The 19,968-nt window shown below is 44.2% G+C and overlaps 1 protein-coding gene across 4 annotated transcripts in view; it reads right to left on the bottom strand.

The window, feature by feature from the left end:
• Window positions 1-19,710, bottom strand: part of CPNE1 (copine 1) — a 42,671-nt gene extending 22,961 nt beyond the window's left edge. For 2 of the 4 annotated variants that reach the window (XM_006124440.5, XM_075901467.2), the window contains exons 1-5: window positions 19,562-19,707; window positions 8,609-8,737; window positions 7,534-7,713; window positions 1,731-1,805; window positions 728-799 (exon numbers count right to left, since the gene is read on the bottom strand). In XM_006124440.5, coding sequence (XP_006124502.2) covers window positions 728-799; window positions 1,731-1,805; window positions 7,534-7,713; window positions 8,609-8,737; window positions 19,562-19,570 — 465 coding nt within the window. In that variant the 5' untranslated portion in view covers window positions 19,571-19,707. Of the gene's footprint in view, window positions 1-727; window positions 800-1,730; window positions 1,806-7,533; window positions 7,714-8,608; window positions 8,738-19,561 lie in introns of all 4 variants that reach the window. The other 2 variants (XM_075901466.1, XM_006124441.5) reach the window with 2 other exon arrangements.
• Window positions 19,711-19,968: the final 258 nt, after the last annotated feature.

The following is a 19,968-nucleotide window of genomic DNA, read 5'->3' as shown; positions in this document are numbered from 1 at the left end:
ATGGGTAGCAGGTTTAAAACTAATAAAAGAAAGTTCTTCTTCACACAGCATGTAGTCAACCTGTGGAACTCCTTGCCAGAGGAGGCTGTGAAGGCTAGGACTATAACAGAGTTTAAAGAGAAGCTAGATCATTTCATGGAGGTTAGGTCCATAAAAGGCTATTAGCCAGGGGATAGAAATGGTGTCCCTGGCCTCTGTTTGTCAGAAGCTAGAGATGGATGGCAGGAGACAAATCGCTTGATCATTGTCTTCAGTCCACCCCCTCTGGGGCACCTGGCGCTGGCCACTGTTGGCAGATAGACTACTGGGCTAGATGGACCTTTGGTTTGACCCAGTACGGCCGTTCTTATGTTGAAGTCCTCCAGTTGTTGCTTAATACATTTAATATATTTACCGTACATCAACTTTCAATTCTCCCTCAAGGATGTTTGTTCAGGTAAACTGCCCATTATCAAGGTTGCATCTCAATGAAATCAACCTGAATTAAAGGCAAGGTCAGACTCAAAAGCGTAGGTTGACAACTTTCTATGTGACATCACATTCAGACTGTAAATAGCATGTTTCCTGTTCAAGCAATTTCTACATATAAGTAATTCCTCTTCTGCACTGTTCTCCTGATTTGAGGAAAAATCAGGACATACACATAGCAAGTAGAACTGAATTCCTTCTTAGTGCAAGTTCTGGGGAGAGCTACACAAAGATGTGTAACTGTGTAAGAGTCAATTACCTTTTTGTCCAAGTTCTGTGCTTCAATATCTAGACTGACAACTCTTGTGTCTTTAATCTCTTCTGCTGAGATCTGTATTACGAGACCGTAAAGACAAATTAATCTCCAATGGAGTTTAGCAGACACTTAGGCACAATGAAAGGATCATAGAACACTAGGACTGGAAGGGACCTCGAGAGGTCATCGAGTCCAGTCCCCTGCCCTCATGGCAGGACCCAGTACTGCATAGACCATCCCTGATAGACATTTATCTAACCTGCTCTTAAATATCTCCAGAGATGGAGATTCCACAACCTCCCTAGGCAACTTAGGACATTGCTTCTGGTTGTAAATTTTGTTTTTTGCACACACATAAGTCAAGTAACATAATTTAACACTGCCGAAAAGCAAACTTTAAAATTAATTTACCCAAAATTAATTTATTTAACCAATGAAATGTAATTCTATATAAAACAAAGGTGAAAGTAAGTTGGTGCACCCCAGCAAGGAAGTGGCTGGCTTGGGGTGAGGTTCTGATCCAGCCCATCCCTGTCCTCCTCCCCCACCTAGAGCTGACGCTGGCAACTGGGGCCAACGGTGCGCTGGGCTGGCAGCTGGGAACTCAGGGGCACTGCAGGAGCCCTCACCTCCCTAACTCCTTTTCTGTGCCTATGGATGCTACCCTCATTGTTCCCATTTGATCAGGAGCAGCATGGTTAAGGGTCACCAATCGGGGCTGCCCCAGCCCCCCACCCACATTTCACCCTAAACATACCCACCAAAATGCCTGCCCTAACTCCTATATCCCAGCTTTTGCCCTGCGCACCCCACCCTCAGCTCCCTGCCCTAAACTCCCTTGTAAAATTTAAGTGTGGGTTACAGTGCAAGTACTGTTGTACGGCACACACATGCCCCGAGTGGGGATGTGATACAACTGTATCTGTAACAAATTTAACCTACTTTCACCCGATATAAAGCAACAAGGTCTTTCATTCTTTTAGGGACATATACAAAGCACACTTACCGTAATGTTGCCTTTCCCTGCTGGCTTTCCTTTCTTCAACTCCAAAGGCCGAGTAAGTGTTTTACTGGACACAATCTACAGCCAAATGAAGGCATACAGAATGATGCAGTTAGACACAGAAAACAAGGAGTCCTGTGGCACCTTAAAGATTAAACAGACTTATCTGGGCATAGGCTTTCATGGGCAAAAACCCACTTCATCATACATATGATGAAATGGGATTGTGCCCACAAAAACTTATGTCCTAATAAATGTGTTCATCTTTAAGGTGCTGTAGGACTCCTTGGTGTATCTTCAGATAGAGACTAACACGGCAATCCCTCCGATACAGAAAACACAGTAATGCTTCAAGAGTAAAATTCCCCAAATCACCTAAGTGACGAAGTCCCTAAATTCCATTTTCAAAAGTAACCTATTCCTCTTAGGCGCTTCAGCATCACTACAAGTCAATGGGACTTATGCTTTTAAATCACTAAGGCCCTTTTGCAAATTTTACGTCTCCTAAAACTATAATTTCTGGGGCTACAGTATTCCAGTTCTGACTTCCAGTGACATCCCTTGAAATCTAACCCTTACATTCCTTTTAGCTCTAATTTTTGCCTCACCAAAACACTTTGAGACACTGATATTTTACTTTAAGGATCCAAGAAATCCCAGGAATAGAAAAAGGCCATTCAGCATGCAGGGTCGGTTTTAATATATCTAACCCTCTCCTTCCTACTTGTAGGCTGAACAGCCAACCCTCTTCTCCAGACATGGAAGAGTAGATGGGGCTCCAATACTCATTCCTTCTCTGCTGCAATCACCTTCCCTTTTCACACAAAGGCAACTAAACATCCAAGTCATGTTGTTGGGGTTCCCAATTACCTCAGGCTCCTCACCTGTTCAATTATATTCCAGGATATTTGATGGTCTCCCCATTTTGAGCACTTTATAACAAGCCATCTATATTTTCTGGACTTAGAACTTTTAAACATTTTTGTTCCAGGTATGTGTTTTCCAGGACACATTTGTGTGCTATCAAACGTGATTAATCAGGATAGAAAACATTGTTTCTCCCTTTGATTTAAAAGAGGGCATGCAAAGCATACCTTAAATATAGGCTTGTGACTTTTTAGGTGAGGGAGCTTTATTATAACACATACAGAAAGCCCGAACCAAGTTGTCTGTCTGAAGTTCCCAGGTACAAGACAAGCAAGAAAAATAATCTAAGAAAAAATGAGATGTCTTGTCCCCTGGTTTTGCTAGTGACTGCTGGGGGAGAGAAGGGGTGTAACAACACATATACACACTCAGCTATCATACCCTTCTCTTCAAAGTGATAATCAGTCAAGCTAAACAGATGTTAAAAAATTACTCTACATTTTATAATTATCCGTGCACCCATGAGTCTGTTCAAGAACTGCTCCTAAACAGTAAGAGCTAGGACCACTACATTTGGTATACAGCTTCCTCTTATCATAACTTAAATCAAGGTAAGGATCTGGTTGCACCAGGACAACGGGATGAGCCTGGTATTTGATTGCTTCTCATAAAATGAAAAGGGAGGGGTCTGGTAAAAGGGACAGTTATACTGTGAAATGACCACAAGCGCAGCAAGGGGTCAGAGATAGGGACCAAGACAGCTATAACCCCATTGGGCCAGCAGGGGGAAGAGGTGGAAAAAAAAAGGACAGTTATCTACTATAAATTTCAGAGAGTTTGTCTGTGTGACTAGGTCTAGACTACGGGGCTTTATCAGAAAAATCTACGCAAATTGCGCTCTGCAATTTGTGTAGCTTTTTCCAATCACTTTTGCAGAAGCTTTTCTGCCATTTGGCCCAGTCTAGACGGGGCCAAATGGTGGAAAAGCCTCCTCTTTCGGCGGAGCCCTTATGGCTTGTCAAACAAGGTATACAGGGCTCCCCGAAAGAGCATGTTTGCTCTTCCGCAAAAAAACCCAAAAAACAGAAGAGCAAACGTTTTCCTTGGACGCGGTGGGGTTTTTGAGGAAGCGAGGGCATGTGCCTAACAGACACCGACAGCACAAGGAGCCACTGTGGTGCATGTGTGGCACAGCAGGGCACTGCTAGAAAAATCTCCGGTCACCAGCACTAGCTCCCCAGAGTGGAGCACCCACAGGAACTTCACTCGAAGAAGAACCCTGTCTTCAAAAGCACTTGCAACCACTTGCAGCTTGGTATCATCTGCAAACTTAATAACTGAGCTCTCTATGCCAATATCTAAATTGTTGATGAAAGCATTGGACAGAACCAGTCCCAAAACTGACCGCTGTGGTACCCTACTTGATATGCCCTTCCAGCATGACTCTGAACCATTAAATAACTACTTGCTGAGAACAGTTATCCAGCCAGTTACACACCCACCTTACAGTAGCCCCATCTAGGTTTTATTTTCCTGGTTTATTGATAAGAAGATCATGCGAGACCATATCAAATGCCTTACTGAAGTCTACGTATACCACATCCACTGCTTCTCCCTTATCCACAAGACTTGTTTTCCTATCAAAGAAAGCTATCAGATTGGTTTGACGTGATTTGTTCTTTACAAATCCATGCTGGCTGTAACCTATCACCTTATTATCTTCCAGATGTTTGCAGATGAATTCCTTAATTACTTGCTCTGGTATCTTCCCTAGCAAAGAAGTTAAACTGACTGGTCTGTATTTTCCTGGGTTGTTCTTATTTCCTTTTTTATATAAGGACACTATATTTGCCCTTTTCCAGTTTTCTGGAATCTCTCCTGACTTCCATGATTTTTCAAAGATGATAGCTAAAGGCTCAGATACCTCCTCTGTCAGCTCCTTGAGTATTCTAGGATGCATTCCATCAGGCCCTGGTGACTTGCAGACTTCTAACTAAGTTGGAACTGGACTTTTAATATTCCATTCATCTGAAGATAGGGAAGCTTGCTTTTATTTACAAGTTTGGGAGCCATCACAAAGGTAGGAATAAAGACATTACCTGGTTAGCACACTACCTTCCACATCCTAATGACTTAACCAACCAAACAATAGACAATTTGCACCTTCTCGATCAGCTTCTTGTAACATGAACACTCTAATGCACTATTTTTTCCCTTCCTTCCCCCCCCATCCCCTATTTATTTTAGAACTGGACTTTTAATACTCCGTTCATCTGAAGAAGTGTGTTGTATCCACAAAAGCCCATGATACCATCTACATGTTTTGTTAGTCTTTAAGGTGCTGCTAGACTATTCACTGTTTTTTAAAGTTTTTCCAGTTACAGACCAACTCAACTACCCCTCTGTAACTTTTCTAATTTTTAATTTGTTTTTTTTTATTTTAACTTGTAAACTAACCTATTTCCACGATCACTCAGTATGTTAGGCATCCTGTCACATCAATCTGCTTGACAAAAACTACGATGCCTAAAAGTATAGATCTGCTAAACAGGTGTCAGGAGGTTCCATGTGCTTCCCATTTTTCTCCTATTTTTTCCCTTCTTCCCCAAAAGTCAATCAGATTCTCTCCATTGAAACCTAGAATGTTTCCTGATATTTTGAACAGAACACACAGTTCAAAAGTTGTTTCAAAACCAGACAGATGCTATCACAAATCCTGCAACAAATATATATTTCTTGTCTGTGCCCTATCTCCCCAGAGCAGAGAGGGGGCACAGCAGGACTTGCGATAGAGGGAGCTGCCTGCTTTTAGGAGTGGTGCAAGGCCAGGGCAGGGGTGAGCCTGCTTTAGCCCCACTGCACCACCACCCAGGAGCCACCTGAGGTAAGCAGGGCCCAGCTTGGAGCCCACATCCCAAAACCCTAACCCAGTCATGAAGCCCCTCCTGCACCCCTAGCATCCCTGCATCCAAATGCCCTCCTAGAGCCTGCACCTAGAACCCCCTCCAACACCCTAACCGCCTGCAGCTCAGAGCCCCTCTCACACTCCAAATCCCTTAATGCAAGGTCGGAGCCTACACCCCAAGCCTCTGCCCCAGCCTAGTGAGAGGGAGGAAGGGAGGATGGAGTGAACAGGGGCAGAGAAGGAGGAGAAAGGAGGTGGGGCAAGGGAATTTGGGTTGCAGGTAGATCTTCGATTGCACTTAAATTCAGAAAGTGATCTCAAGCATAAAGAGGTTGGAGACCGCTGTTCTAAGACCTGCCTCACTGTTAATTAAGGAGATATAGCTATGGCTAAAAAATGCACTCCCGGGGGTATGTCTACACTACCACCCTAGTTCGAACTAGGGTGGTTAATGTAGGCAGCCGGAGTTGCAAATGAAGCCTGGGATTTGAATTTCCCGGGCTTCATTTGCATGTTGCCGGGCGCCGCCATTTTTAAATGTCCGCTAGTTTGGACTCCGTGCCTGCGGCTACACGCGGCACGAACTAGGTAGTTCGGATTAGGCTTCCTATTCCGAACTACTGGTACACCTCGTTCCAGCGGCAGCTGGTGGTCCCCCAAAGGTATCGCCGCAAGCTGCTACACCTGGCCCATGACATCCCGTTCTCGGGACACCAGGGGATCCAGCACACGTGGCTGAGGCTGCTCCAAAACTTCTACTGGCCGGGGATGTTTGCAGCTGTACAGCAGTACTGCTGGTCCTGTGACTCCTGCCAGCGAGTGGGGAAGGCCCAAGACAGGAGGAAAGCTGCGTTGAGACCCCTGCCCATCATAGAGGAGCCTTTCCAGGTGGCGGTGGATATTGTGGGGCCCTTTAACAGAGCGACCCGGACGGGGAAGAAATACATCCTGGTGGTGGTGCTATATCCTGGAGAAGCAATAAACTACCTCCATTCTATTGGCTGGGGGAGTCTGTTCGTGCCATTTGGAGGTGCAGGAGACGGTGGACCCCAACGCGCCGTCACGGGGTGTTTGGGTGGAGTAGGGGATTTTGACCTGTGTCAGGGGATTGGGGTATAGGGTGAGGGAGGGAGTGTGGGTGCAGGAGAGGGATGTAGGAGAGGGGACCAGTCTGGGAGGAGTTGTCACCTGAGGCAGAGGGTGCAGAGTTTCGATGGTGATCTGGGGGAGGGAGTTGGGATGCAGGAGGGGTTGGGGTGCCAGCGGCAGACGCTGGCTGGGAGGAGTTTACCTAAGAGTCTCCTGGCCAGCAGGCTGCAGCACCCCACAAGGCAGGCTGGGCTCCCTGCCTGCTGCAGCCCCAGCCTGCTTGACAATACAGGCTGCTCCCTCCACGTGGCCCTCAACTCAGGGTGGAGGAAGAGGCTTGCATTGCCCAAGACTCTCAGCCCAATCTCTCAGCTCTGATTGGCTGGCTGTTATTAGCCAATAGGAGCTGAGCGATTGGCTGAGGTCAGTTCTTATTGATCAGTTGTTTCTGGCCAATAGGAGCTAAGGATTGGGCCGGAGGCGGGGAGATAGCATGAAGCCTCCCGCTCCCTGCAGAGCAGAGAGGTGCAGGGACTGGGTTTTAAACCACAGCAGCTGCGTGTGCCTGAGGGTGCCAGCAGGGTGGTCTGTGGGCCAGATCCGGCCCCCAGGCTGTATTCTGCCCAGCCCTGGGCTAGGTGGATATAAAGTAGTCACCTAGCTACTGCTGCTTGGGAAGGTGGATTACTTACGACAAAAAAATCCCTTTTGTCACAGTTGGAAGTGTCTACCCTACTGTTCTACGCAGCATAACTACAGTGGTGGGGCTGTAACATCGTAGCACCCACAAAGTACCACATAGACTAAGTGAAATCAGTTCAACGGACAAAATGCTTTTACCCAGCGTATGTCAAAACTTCTGACACCCAAGATTCTCCCTTTTCTGATTTAAACCTACATTTATCACTGCTTTCCAGACCCCGGAGATACATTTTCTGCAAGTACCTGTCCCAATGTACACTCCACCCCTCCAAGGTAATCATCATCATTTAAATCATACGACTTGTTATCGATATCATAGACACCAAACTTCAGCTTCTGCACTTTCTCAAAGTAGTAATCAATGAGTAGTTTCTTGGAGAATTCAGGCTTCTGGCAGTTCTTTATCTTTTCAGTTCGATCCAACTATGCAAAAAAAAAAAAAAGAGATGGAAATTATCTCTCTATATAAACATACTGACCATACAATACTTGTTATACCCTTCACCCCCAAACACTTGTTTATTGGCCTTTATATGTCTCTGAGGTATGCAAGTGCCAGGCTGCTAAATCTAGCCTCTGCAAAATGACTACTCTGCAACTCTGTGCTCCCCGCATGTTAATAAAGACATTTTATAATCAACTGCCCCTTAATTTGGCTTAGAGATCATCTGAAATTTGAGGAAAAAAGCCAAAGACATACTATGTGCTGATCATAGAATCATAGAATAATAGGACTGGAAGGGACCTCGAGAGGTCATCGAGTCCAGCCCCCCGCCCTCAAGGCAGGATCAAGCTCCGTCTACACCATCCCTGACAGATGTCTATCTAACCTGTTCTTAAATATCTCCAGAGAGGGAGATTCCACCACCTCTCTTGGCAATTTATTCCAATATTTGACCACCCTGACAGTTAGGAATTTTTTCCTAATGTCCAATCTAAACCTCCCCTGCTGCACTTTAAGCCCATTACTCCTTGTCCTGTCCTCAGAAACCAAGAGGAACAAATTTTCGCCTTCCTCCTTGTGACACCCTTTTAGATATTTGAAAACCGCTATCATGTCCCACCTCACAGGGGAAAAGCAGCAGCACAACTTAACAGAAAAATAAAATCCCTGTTGTGTCTTCAAATTATCAACCTTATGATTATTACTCCATCAAATTAGAGACAGGGGGCTTTGAAAGTCACAATTTTGACCAAGCAGGATTTAATTAAGCAAATTACACTACTGTAACTGGCAATCTTTACAGATTGGTCATGCTCTGAAAATACGCATTTCTGTAATATAATGCAAGATTAGAGATTATAGGCTACTTTTTACCTCTGCCCATTGATCACCTCCCACATTTTGGAGTAAGACACAAAGAGGGTCAGATTTTGAACCAACATCTTTGTCAATGAGATTCTCACAGGATATGGACAATTCCACCTTAGTCACACACTGAGCCATCTGCAAAAAAATTCAGAGAAGAAATAAATGCAAATGTTGATAAAGCATTTATCAATAAAACCACATCCCTTGCATTCATAACAGTGACGCACAGCAAGCCAGACAATACAGCAAACAAAACCTGAGCAGGATAAACAAGGAGGAGTCCCATGGTACCTTAAAGACTGACAGATTTATTTGGGCATAAGCTTTCATGGGTAAAAAAAAAACAAAAAACAATCAGTCAGATGCATGACTGGATATCACAAAGTAGGGATATATATTTCACACACACACAAAAGCAGGCAATTACTTATCAAGTGTAGAACTAGGGTTAACGAGGCCAATTCAGTCAGACTGGAGTGGCTCACTCCCAGCAGTTGATAGGGAGTGCAATTTGCAAATGAGTTGCAGCTCTGCTTTTCTCTTTGTAGTCTGGATTTGAAGTTATTCTGTAAAATAATGGCTACTTTTAAATCTGTTATTGAGAGTCCAGGTAGGTTAAAGTGTTCAAGGAGGCAGGCCATTTCTCTCCTACAGACAGCCCCCCCAGTGTGAAGCAAATATCAGCAGCCACACTCCAGAGAAACACTTACCAAGGAACGTATCCCTGCAAAAAGATCCTGTTGCCTACTCTGTCCCCATATTTATACAAACACCATCAGTCACATCTTCAGGAACTCATTCACCTACAATTCATAACGTGATCTATGCCACCATGTGCTAGCAACATCCCACTCCCATGTATATTGGCCAAACCAGTCTCTGTCCCAAAGAATAAACACAAATCAGACATCAAGAAAGGTTACATGCAAAAACCAGCAGGAGAGCAATTCAACCTCTGTGGACACTCAGTAACAGATTTAAAAGTAGCTTGAAGGAGGATTTAGAATGGTTGTCTCACTACAAAGACAATTTTCCCTCTCTTGGTATTCACACCTCCCCATCAACTGCTAGGAGCGAGCTACATCCCCTCTGAATTGGCCTCGCTAACGCCGATCCTACCACTGATAAATAACTGCCTTCTTTGGGAGGGAGAATGTGGGTCTACCTCTGATATCCAATTCATGTAGCTAACAAAAGGTTTTATCCACAACATAGTCTGTTAGTCTCCAAGGTACATTGACACAGCAACATTATTTCAAAATAATAGTCCGCCTCTACACAGCAAGGAGATATTTCGAAATAATGTCAAAATATTGTCAAGCTGGAGGGCTTCTTACTCCAACTCCTGTAACTCGCATTGTACGAGGAGTAAGGGAAGTTGGAGAAGGAATGCTCTATTTCAAAATAAGTGCTGTGTAGACGCTCCCAATTTCGAAATAAGCTACGTAATTGACAGAACTCAATTTGCATAGCTTATTTCAAGGTAAGCTTTTCTATACAGACACACCCTAAGGTGCCACAGGTCTCCTCGTCGTTTGTGCAGATAAAGACCAACCCAGCGACCACTCTGAAATTAAGTGAAATAAAAACACTTCCCTACAGGATGCTAGAAGCCTCTGCCAGGATTTTCTCTTATGATTTTAGGAGGAGACAAAGCTCACCAGGAGATTCTCAAGGATTCCAATGAGCTCTTGACAATTGCCCACAAGCCTTGGGACACACACAGCCCGTTAGAAACCCCTCCCGGCGACCCTCCAAGGCTGCGTCCGGCCCCAGCAACTTCTGCATGGCACGGGGCTGGGCTGGCTCTCTGTCCCTGAGCAGCCAGCCCAAGGCGAAGGGCCTGGGCCCTGCATCTGAGAGCTGGGCCCGTGCCTCGCTGACCGCTGGCCTGGTCCATCTGTGTTCTCTCTGCCCGTCCGCAGCCAGCACCAGGCCGGGCCAACTCCGGCACCCCCTGGCTCCTCCCCGCCTATGCCACTAGGAGGAGCGCGTGGCCAGCCGGGTCCTGCAGCCCCAGTGCGCACCTGCCCAGGGCCAGCACAGAGGAGCGGTGGCCACGGAAAACACGGATGTTGCAGCCTCCCTGGAGATACTCCTGTTTACAGGCTCCATGCCCAGAGCCAGAGTTACTAGCTGAGCAGCTCCAGGCAGCATCTGTGTCTTCCTGACAGTCCATAACGAAAAGGCTGGCCACACTCGCCCAGCGGCTGGAGTCAAGGTAATGGGGGCTCTGGGAACCCAGCTATTTAGAAGGGTTGAAAGTCAGTGTCAGAGTGATTGTGAGGCCACTCAGTCCCCAGTACAAATACAGTTCTGACTGAACAAAGCGTTCGCTAGCGCTCCAAGTGCTTGCAATGTCAACTACTGCAGAACCATCTCGTTGAGAGGAATGAGGAATTTCACCTGTTCCTTTAAATCAGGTTTTCTTTATAGTGCTAGTGTTTGGAGAGACACATTTTCTCTACTCCTTTCTTCAGCCCTCAAGCACAGATAAGAAAATTGGCTCAGACTAGCAGGAGTTGGCTCCAAGGGAACAAAAATCCCTCCTCTGAATCCAACTAATATTGAAGACTGTGCCTAAAAACTAAACACACATGCTCTGAAACTGCTTGGCCATACAGGGTTCTCTACAGCATTTAATACTAGAGTTGACCTCTGAAATACTAATCACTGAAATACTAATCACAACAAATATTTCATGGTACTCTAATTATAGTAAGCCATTTTTCCCCTTTCTTGGCAGTCTTTCAATTTGAAGAATTTAATTAAAATGTTAATCCAGTGTAGAGGGTCAGATTGCTGGGTATGAAATATACAAGAAAGCAAATGGTCAGGTAAGCAAGAAGTATTCCATACTAAAGCCCAGTCACATCCAACAACATTTATGAAGGGCTGTGAAATAAGCAGCCAATAGAGAGAGGATAACTACATACTACAAAGAGCCACAAGGATGCTGAATATGGCCAGATTTTGAGAAATCACCGAGGTAATGGCACACTCCTTGCAAATACCACTAGTGCTACCTGGACACAGCTACATTGTTATATCATAGGAAGAATTAGAGCTTATGCCAGTGAAGCAACTATTCCTCACACAGATTAGCCAGCAAACCCTTAGCAAAATTAGAACTTCAGCATGCTCCAGTAAGCTTGCTTCTCCTTCTTTGTTGGGTGACAGACAGGTCTGTAATAGTATTTGATTGCTTGAGTCAACCAGATCCTGTGGTACTTTTCTGAATATCCAAGGTGTGCCATTCCTGTGGTATTTCTATTTAAATTTATTTAGTCTTAGCTTCTTCTGTGGTGTTCATTACTGCATTATCTGACATGGGAAAATACATGAGACCAACATTCCTGTGAGATATCATCACTTTCCACAGATGAGGAACTGAAGTAGAAAAAGTGTTGACATGCCCAAGTTCACACAGGCAGTCTGTGGCGGAATCAGGAATCTTATTTGGATCTACTGCTTCCATTTTCAGCCCTTTAATCTGCAGGCCATCCTTCTCGTGGAACTTTTAAGTAGACAGAGAGAAATTAAGTCTATGCTAGCACTCGAGCAGTTGTCCTTACTGCTTCAGAGAGAAACATTGCTAAAAAGTGTCAGCAATGATTGAGTTTCTCACTGTAGACAAAGCTTAAATATTTTAATATTTAACGGCTCACGCAAGTGCTCCTTTTGAACGGTCCTTAGACCCAGTTGTGCAAAGTATTTTTTCCCCTCTTCTAAATTATTCCACTTGCTTCTGCAATAGAAATCTCTGTGCTGGTATCAAGGAGGCTTGGTCTAGAAATCTAGCATATTACAAAAAGATTTTAAGTCCCATCTATAAGAAATGGAGGATAGAAAAGATTTCTTGTGTTTCACAAATATTTTAGGGAATCCACTAGACAAAATAGTTGTCAGGTAGTTTGTCTTCAAAGTCCTTTGATGCTATTTGGGCCATATATATGTCTCCAGTGCAGGAGACATATGGGAAAATTACCAAATTTTAAATCTATAATTATAATTCTTCTGGGAACAGAACAGCAAAGAGATAGATGTCAATAACCCAACTGAGCACTGTCTCATTAAGAAAAAAGCAAAACAAAACAACAGATTGCAAAAAGTTGTTGCAGACTTTAGCAACCAAAGGTACAATATTGTAAGTGAGGTTACTACAATGAGTGCTATAACAATGTTATTTATTTGCAAGGGATAATCTCTCTGTGTGTGAGAGAGTGTGTATTTATCATTCATTATCAGAACTGGGGAGGGTCTATAATCTTTCAGAGAGACTGAGTACTCAAAGCCACAGGTATTAGATCATTAATCATCTTGTTCAACTTCTTTAATGAAAAATGAATTTTCAATTTAAGCGTAATACATTTGGCCAATCACACGAGATTGAACGTGATTTAACCCATATAACGGATGTTAGTCATGTTGCTTAATACACTACTGCACACCATTCAGATTCTACAGTGCTGAGAAAATGTAAAAAACTGATGTAGGGTAGAATTTAGAGAAGCATTAGGAAAAGTGAACAAAACACTTTAATTCCATTCGTATATGTGAGTAAGCTATTATCCCATTTTGCTACTATTGATCTTACGTGTTACACTCTTTTATAGCATTCAACCACAAATGGGCTGTGCACACAGCCTCAAAGGTCCACCATTACCTCTGACAACCAATTTTTCTCAAATCAGGCTGACTGCAGAACTCAAGGTCCTTTTTTCAGATGCACCTATATTTTGCCCTCCCAGCCGTGCATAGAACAAATTTAATCTCAAGTCTATGTAGTTTGCAACCCTAATATATTTGTGCAATTCTACAGGGCAGACACTTCAGTACAACTTTATACAGTGTCCATTGTTAGGAAAAAAAGGGTAAAAAAAAAAGTCAGTTAGTCCTAGCTTCTTAGTCATGATTCTTAAACTTTACATGCTGCAGCAATAAAAATTCCATGTAAAAAAGGAAATATTGAAAAGAGTACTTTCCACTTCAATACTCATTAGTTCACCCACAGATACAGGACAAAGTAGAGCCAAATGAAGTAGAAGGAAGGGTTGCTCAACAAACAGAACCAGTTCTGTTTAGGCTTCAGTATCTACAGGTAACAGACATGCTTTGCAGGAAGGCAACCATTATTCCTCAACTTGTGTTTGCATACAGTATAAAAGGTACATAAATGCATGTTTCAAATTTGTGCTGAAAGTAGACAAGCAAACAGGAAACTTCCCCATCTCACAAAATGAAGACAATATTTTTTTCTTCAGAGGGGTAGCCGAGATCGTCTATAACAGGAAAAACTTAAAAAACAACAAATAATCTAGTAGCACTTCAAAGACTAAACATATAGATGGTATCATGAACTTTCGTGGGCACACTACACTTCTTCAGATGGCAGGAGTGTTGGAAGTCCAGATCCAAGAATAAATAAAGGAAGGAGAGAGTGGGAAGAGAGAAGGAAAAAAATTGAAGGGGAGGAAGAACAAAAGACAGTGAGTAGATAAGCTTCAGAGGGATAGCTGAATGAGTCTGTAACAGGAAAAACTTCAACAGTCTATTTAGTCTTTAAGATGCTACTAGTTACATTAGTTTGCACTTGGAAAGGAAGGTGACCAATACCAGATTCTATACAGGCATCAAGAACCATTAACACCTTCGTTGTTTGGTTGGTTGAAAATGTGCGAGCCATCTGATATCCAGATTCAAACCATTAGCATAAGAATTAAACTTGTGAATGAAGTTAAGCTCCAATCCTTCTGTGTATTTGGCTTGTGGAATTGGTCTGAAACAGAACAGCGACTTGGAGATCTATTAATGAGTGTCCAGGAAGTTAAAGTGCTCTCCAACAGGTTTTTGTGTGTTGCCTTTTCAGATATCTGATGTGTGTCCATTAATTCTTTCCAATAGAGACTGTCCAGTTTGGCTGATAGACATTTCAGTGGGGCACTGCTGGCATCTGATGGCATAGATCACATTAGTGGATGTGCAGTTAAATGAGCCCCTGATTTGGTGGCTGATGTGGTTGGGTCCAGTGTTGAAAACGCTTATGTAGATGTGTGGGCAGAGTTGGCACCGGGGCTAATAGCAGGGGTGGGTTCCTGGATGCTTATGATGCAGCTGTGTTGCGTGATTACTTGAAAGTATTGGTTTCAGATTAGGGGGCTGTCTAAGCCAGAATTGGCCTTCCCCCAAGGTCCCTGAGAGTGATGGGTCATTTTCCAACACAAGTTGTACATTTTTGATAACGTGTTGGAGGGGTTTAAGTTGTGGACTATGGGGCTATGTCTAGACTGCAAGCCTCTTTCGAAAGAGGCTTTTTCGAAATACACTTTCAAAAAAGCATCTTTCGAAAAAGAATGTCTAGACTACAACCTGTACTTTCGAAAAAGCAAGCCGCTTTTTCAAAAGAGAGCACCCAGGCAGCCTTGATGCTCTCTTTTAAAAAAGCAATTTGCATTACATAGCGCCTTTTTTCAAAAGAGCACTTTCGAAAAAAGGCATTCTTCCTTGTAAAATGAGGTTTTCCATGGTCGAAAAAACTGCCACGTTCTTTCAATTTACTTTCAAAAGAATGCGGCAGCAGTCTAGATGCAGGGGACTTTTTTTTTTTTAAAGCCACTTTTTTTGAAGAAAAAAACTGTAGTCTAGACACACCCTAGGTGACAACAAGTTGAATTCTGTTGTTTTGGGCCTGTCTTGAAGGAGTTCATGTCTGGGTACTTTTTTGGCTCTGGCAATCTGTTTTTGCACTTCTCCAGGTGGGTATTTCAGTTTTAAGAATGCTCTCTTTGTAGCTCCTATAGGTTTTTGTGTCTGTCTGTGAGATTGGAGCAAATCCAGTTGTGTCTTAGGGCTTGGCTATACACAACAGATTGAGAAATGTGTCTGGGATGGAAGCTGGAGGCACGAAGGTAAGTGTAGCAGTTGGTAGGTTTCTGGTATATGGTGGTGGAAATTTGTCCACTATTTAATTGTACTGTAGCGTCAAGGAAGTGGATTTCTCGTGTGGACTGATCAAGGCTGAGATTGATAGTGGGGTGGAAGTTGTTGAAATCCTTGTGAAATTCTTCAAGAGTCTCTTTCCTGTGGGTTCATATGATGAAGATATCATTGATATAGCGTAAGCAGAGTAAAGGTGTTAGGGGGCAAGAGCTGAGGAAACATTGTTCAAGGTTGGCCATAAAGATGTTGACATATTGTGGTGCCATGGGGGTGCCCATGGCGGTGCCGCTGACTTGAAGATATAAATTGTCTCCAAATTGGAAGTAGATGTGGGCGAAGACAAAGTCCCCGAGCTCTGTAACTAGGTGTACAATGCTGTCATTAGGGATGGTGTTCCTGATAGCCTGTAATCCGTCTTCATGTGGAATGTTGGTGTACAGGGCTTCTACGTCCATGGTGGCCAGGATGGTATTTTCAGGAAGATTACTTTTTGTAGTTTCCTCAGGAAGTCGGTGGGGTCACGAAGATAGCTAGGGGTGCTAGCAGCATAGGGTCTGAGGAGAAAGTCAATATAGCCAGATAATTCTGTTGTAAGTGTGCCAGTGCTTGAGATGATGGGTCATCTGGGATTTCCAGGTTTGTGTATCTTGGGTAGCAGATAGAAAACTCCTGGTCGGGGATAAGGAAGGGTATTAGTGTAAATCTGGTCCTGAGCAGCATCAGGGAGCTTCATGAGCAGTTGTTTCAGGTGTTTTTGTTATTCTTTAGTGGGATCACAGGAGAGAGGCTTGTTGAATCTGGTATTGGTGAGTTATCCGGTCGCCTCCTGTTCATAATCTGTTCTGTTCATGACGACTACAGAGCCCCCCTTAGTCAGCCTCTTTGATTATGACGTTAGAATTGTTTTTGAGACTGTGTATAGCATTGCCTTCTGCATGACTGAGGTTATAAGTTTTTCCTGTTACAGACTCATTCAGCTATCCCTCTGAAGCTTATCTACTCACTCTTTTGTTCTTCCTCCCCTTCAATTTTTTCCCCCTTCTCCCCCCCTTCCCCCCCACCTTCCCTTATTTATTCTTGGATCTGGACTTCCAACACTCCGGTCATCTGAAGAGGTGGGCTGTGCCCATGAAAGCTCATGATATCATCTACATGTTTTGTTCTCTTTAAAGTACTACTAGACTATTTGTTGTTTTTTAAGTTTTTCTTTTTCTTGAAAGTGAAACTCAGTCTTACCTCCCAAATCAGGAGTGGGCAATAATTTTTGGTGGGGGGCCACTCCAAGATTTTGGTAAGTGGTCAAGGGCAGCACTTTTCTGTGGAGGGCGCACAGGGTCTAGGTTGGAGGCTGGGAACAGAAGGGCGCATGGGGTAAGGGACCGGGGTGCAGTCTGGAGCATGGAGTCTGAGGGTGTTTGGCTGGAGGAGGCAGGTTGTGACCTGGGTCAGGGGATTGGGGTTCAGGGTGAAGGAGGGCTGTATGGGTGCAGGAGGAAATTCTGGCCTCCAGGAGGGGATACAGAGTCTGGGAGGGAGTTGTTACCTGGGGCAGGGGGTGCAGAGAGTTTGGATGGTGACCTGCGGGAGGGAGTTGGAGTATCAGAGGCAGGTGCTGGCTGGGAGGAGTTTACCTAAGAGTCTCCTGGCCAGCAGGCTGCAGCACCCCACAAGGCAGGCTGAGCTCCCTGCCTGCTGCAGCCCCAGCCTGCTTGACAATACAGGCTGCTCCCTCCATGTGGCCCTCAACTCAGGGTGGAAGAAGGGGTTTGTGTTGCTCCAGACCCTCAGCCCAATCTCCCAGTTCCGATTGGCTGGCTGTTTCCAGCCAATAGGAGCTGAGAGATTGGCTGAGGTCAGTTCTTATTGATCAGTTGTTTCTGGCCAATAGGAGCTAAGGATTGGGCCGGAGGCGGGGAGATAGCATGAAGCCTCCCGCTTCCTGCAGAGCAGAGAGGTGCAGGGACTGGGTTTTAAACCACAGCAGCTGCGTGTGCTTGAGGGTGCAAGAAGGGTGGTCCACAGGCCAGATCCGGTGGGTTGGTGCGCTGGACCCAGCCCCCAGGTCATATTTTGCCCAGCCCTGTCCCAAATGATACCTCGTCTTTCTTTCATTAAAATCATCAATATCTTAACGTAAACCAGCTCAGATGCCACAGTGACAGGCACTTAGAAATGTTATCTTAACAGGACACAGAAATACCCAGAAGTCTCCCCTGGACTTCGTTGTTGCTTAGTTTCAACAATGGTGTAAGGATTTGGCTTGAAAAGCATCTCAGACTGAACCATATTTTATTTTGAGCAATGTATATCTGGGAAGTACTAAAGCAAAAGAGATCTTTCTTGAGAGAGAAAATGGCTTTTTCAATGAGAACATCGGAGAGAGTACCACAGATAATGTTTAGCAAACAGGGCCTAGTGGAGAGACAGCAAGACCTCAGACCTAGTCCAGATGCTACTGAGGAGGGCATAGAGAAGCCTTTCTTGAAGACTGTTCTTTCTGAAATAGCTTCCATCTTAGCAGTATGGGGTAAGATATTAGTGCCAGTGGAGGGAACAAACAAAATGACAAAATAGAGCAGAAGTGGGGAACCCTTCTTAGGTCAAGGGATGCTGACCCACAGAAAAATCAGTTGGGTGGAGGCTAGTGTTCCAGTATGGGTTTCCCAATGCTGTGAGGGAGGAGCCCCGAGCCCTAGGGGCTGGATCCAGGGAAGCCAGGGTCCTGATTTTGGACCCTGGACCAAAGGTTCCCTACCCCTGAAAGAGAGAGGGGGTAACCCCTTCATAGGTTCATATAAAACATCCATACTTTTATCTAAATTAACATCTTGAAGGTCAACATGTTTATTTGTTGCTGCCTAGTCAAAATCTCCAGAGCTCTTACGCTAATTTCCCCATCTGCTACCTTCATTTTGGCAGTCACCAAAATCCATCTACATCTCATAGCTATTCAGTGCATTGGAGAAAATCAGATGGAATCAGTTTAGTTTCTGAACACGTCTGTCAAAAAATCGTCATAACTTGCTACCTAATTGTCAGTTCCAGCAGAAAGACCCAAGGCTACATAGTCTATTGAGACCGAAGGGTTACATAGGTCAGATCTGAAGCACTTGCTGGGTTAATTGGAGAAAGCATATACTTCTCTGCCTATATGTGAATAGAGGGCTCAAGGTCTGAAGATAAATACAGTTGTGCTAGACACCACTTGGTCTTGTGCTACTTCATTTAGAATTCTAGTGTAACCCATACAAAGTCCCAGAATTCTTAAATCTTCAGTTGTTTTAACAATAGGGTTCATTTTGGTTTCCTTTAGCCTTTGCTTTACTTCCTTAAGCTGTATGTTCTTGGAATCTATTCTCCCATTCTTCTTACTTTGCATGTCTCATTCTTCTTGTCCCACAGAACTTTCTTTCAGATTCATTGTTTCTGTTCCCCCTCAAACTGCCCTTCGGCACAAGTCAGACAGTATACTCCTAAAACCATAGTGCTTCACTATCAGCACTAGTCAAACACCAGAATATTGCAGAATTAGTTTGTTTCCCATGGATGCCTTTTAAAAAGGGCAGATACCATGAAATACAGGATTTTGTTTCTATGATTCTGACGCAAAGGCAAGTCTGAATTTCCAGGCATGGATCCCAGGATAAATATCTAGCCATGTGTACTTAAACTGAAAGGGACTTTTTTACGTAGCCTTCCTCTTTCTAAAATATACACTTATTTAGTAAGAAACCAAAACATTTCAGTCACCTTGTAAACTCAAGTCTACATTTCATTGGCATGATGCACACGGCCATCACCGAAACATAATCAGTAAGTTACCCTTTGGGTAAGCAGGGCCAGATTCCCACTGATGCTCAATCACCTGAACTCTTCAAGGAAGGCATTGGTATGCTTCAAATGTTATACATATGAAAACAAAATGTAGCTCTCAGAATTCTGCTAAGTTTGGTGCTACAAAGGTTGGACACTACTGGAGTTATTGCTGGATCAGTAAAGTAAAACAAATCGGTTACTAACCTGGTTCATAACTTGTTCGACCACATTCCCCTTCCACCCTGGTGTCTGTGTGCTCAGCAGATGGCCATCAGAAACCTTTTCCTACAGTGGTACCCATAGGAGGCTCAAGCTCCCCTGCTGCTGTGTGCCACTGCATACAGGTTTAAAGGGCAGAGCCACCTCTACCCCTCGACTCTCTTACCTCCCAGTTCTTTCTTGCCAGAACTCCGATGTGGAAGGGTGGGTCGTGAGAAGGACGCAAGCAACAAATCTCAAAGAGCAGCTACAACGGAACAAGTTAGTAACTGTTTTTTTGTCACATGATTGTACTTATGCATTCCACTCTGGTGAGTCACTACCTGTAGACCTGGAGGTGGGATCAAAATCTATTTCAATGACAATTATAGAACAATTCCACCCACTCTTGC

Source organism: Pelodiscus sinensis, chromosome 17 (assembly GCF_052426305.1).
Source record: "Pelodiscus sinensis isolate ZL-2025 chromosome 17, ASM5242630v1, whole genome shotgun sequence".
Lineage (NCBI taxonomy): Eukaryota > Metazoa > Chordata > Testudines > Trionychidae > Pelodiscus > Pelodiscus sinensis.
This window is presented reverse-complemented; position numbering and strand designations above follow the sequence as displayed.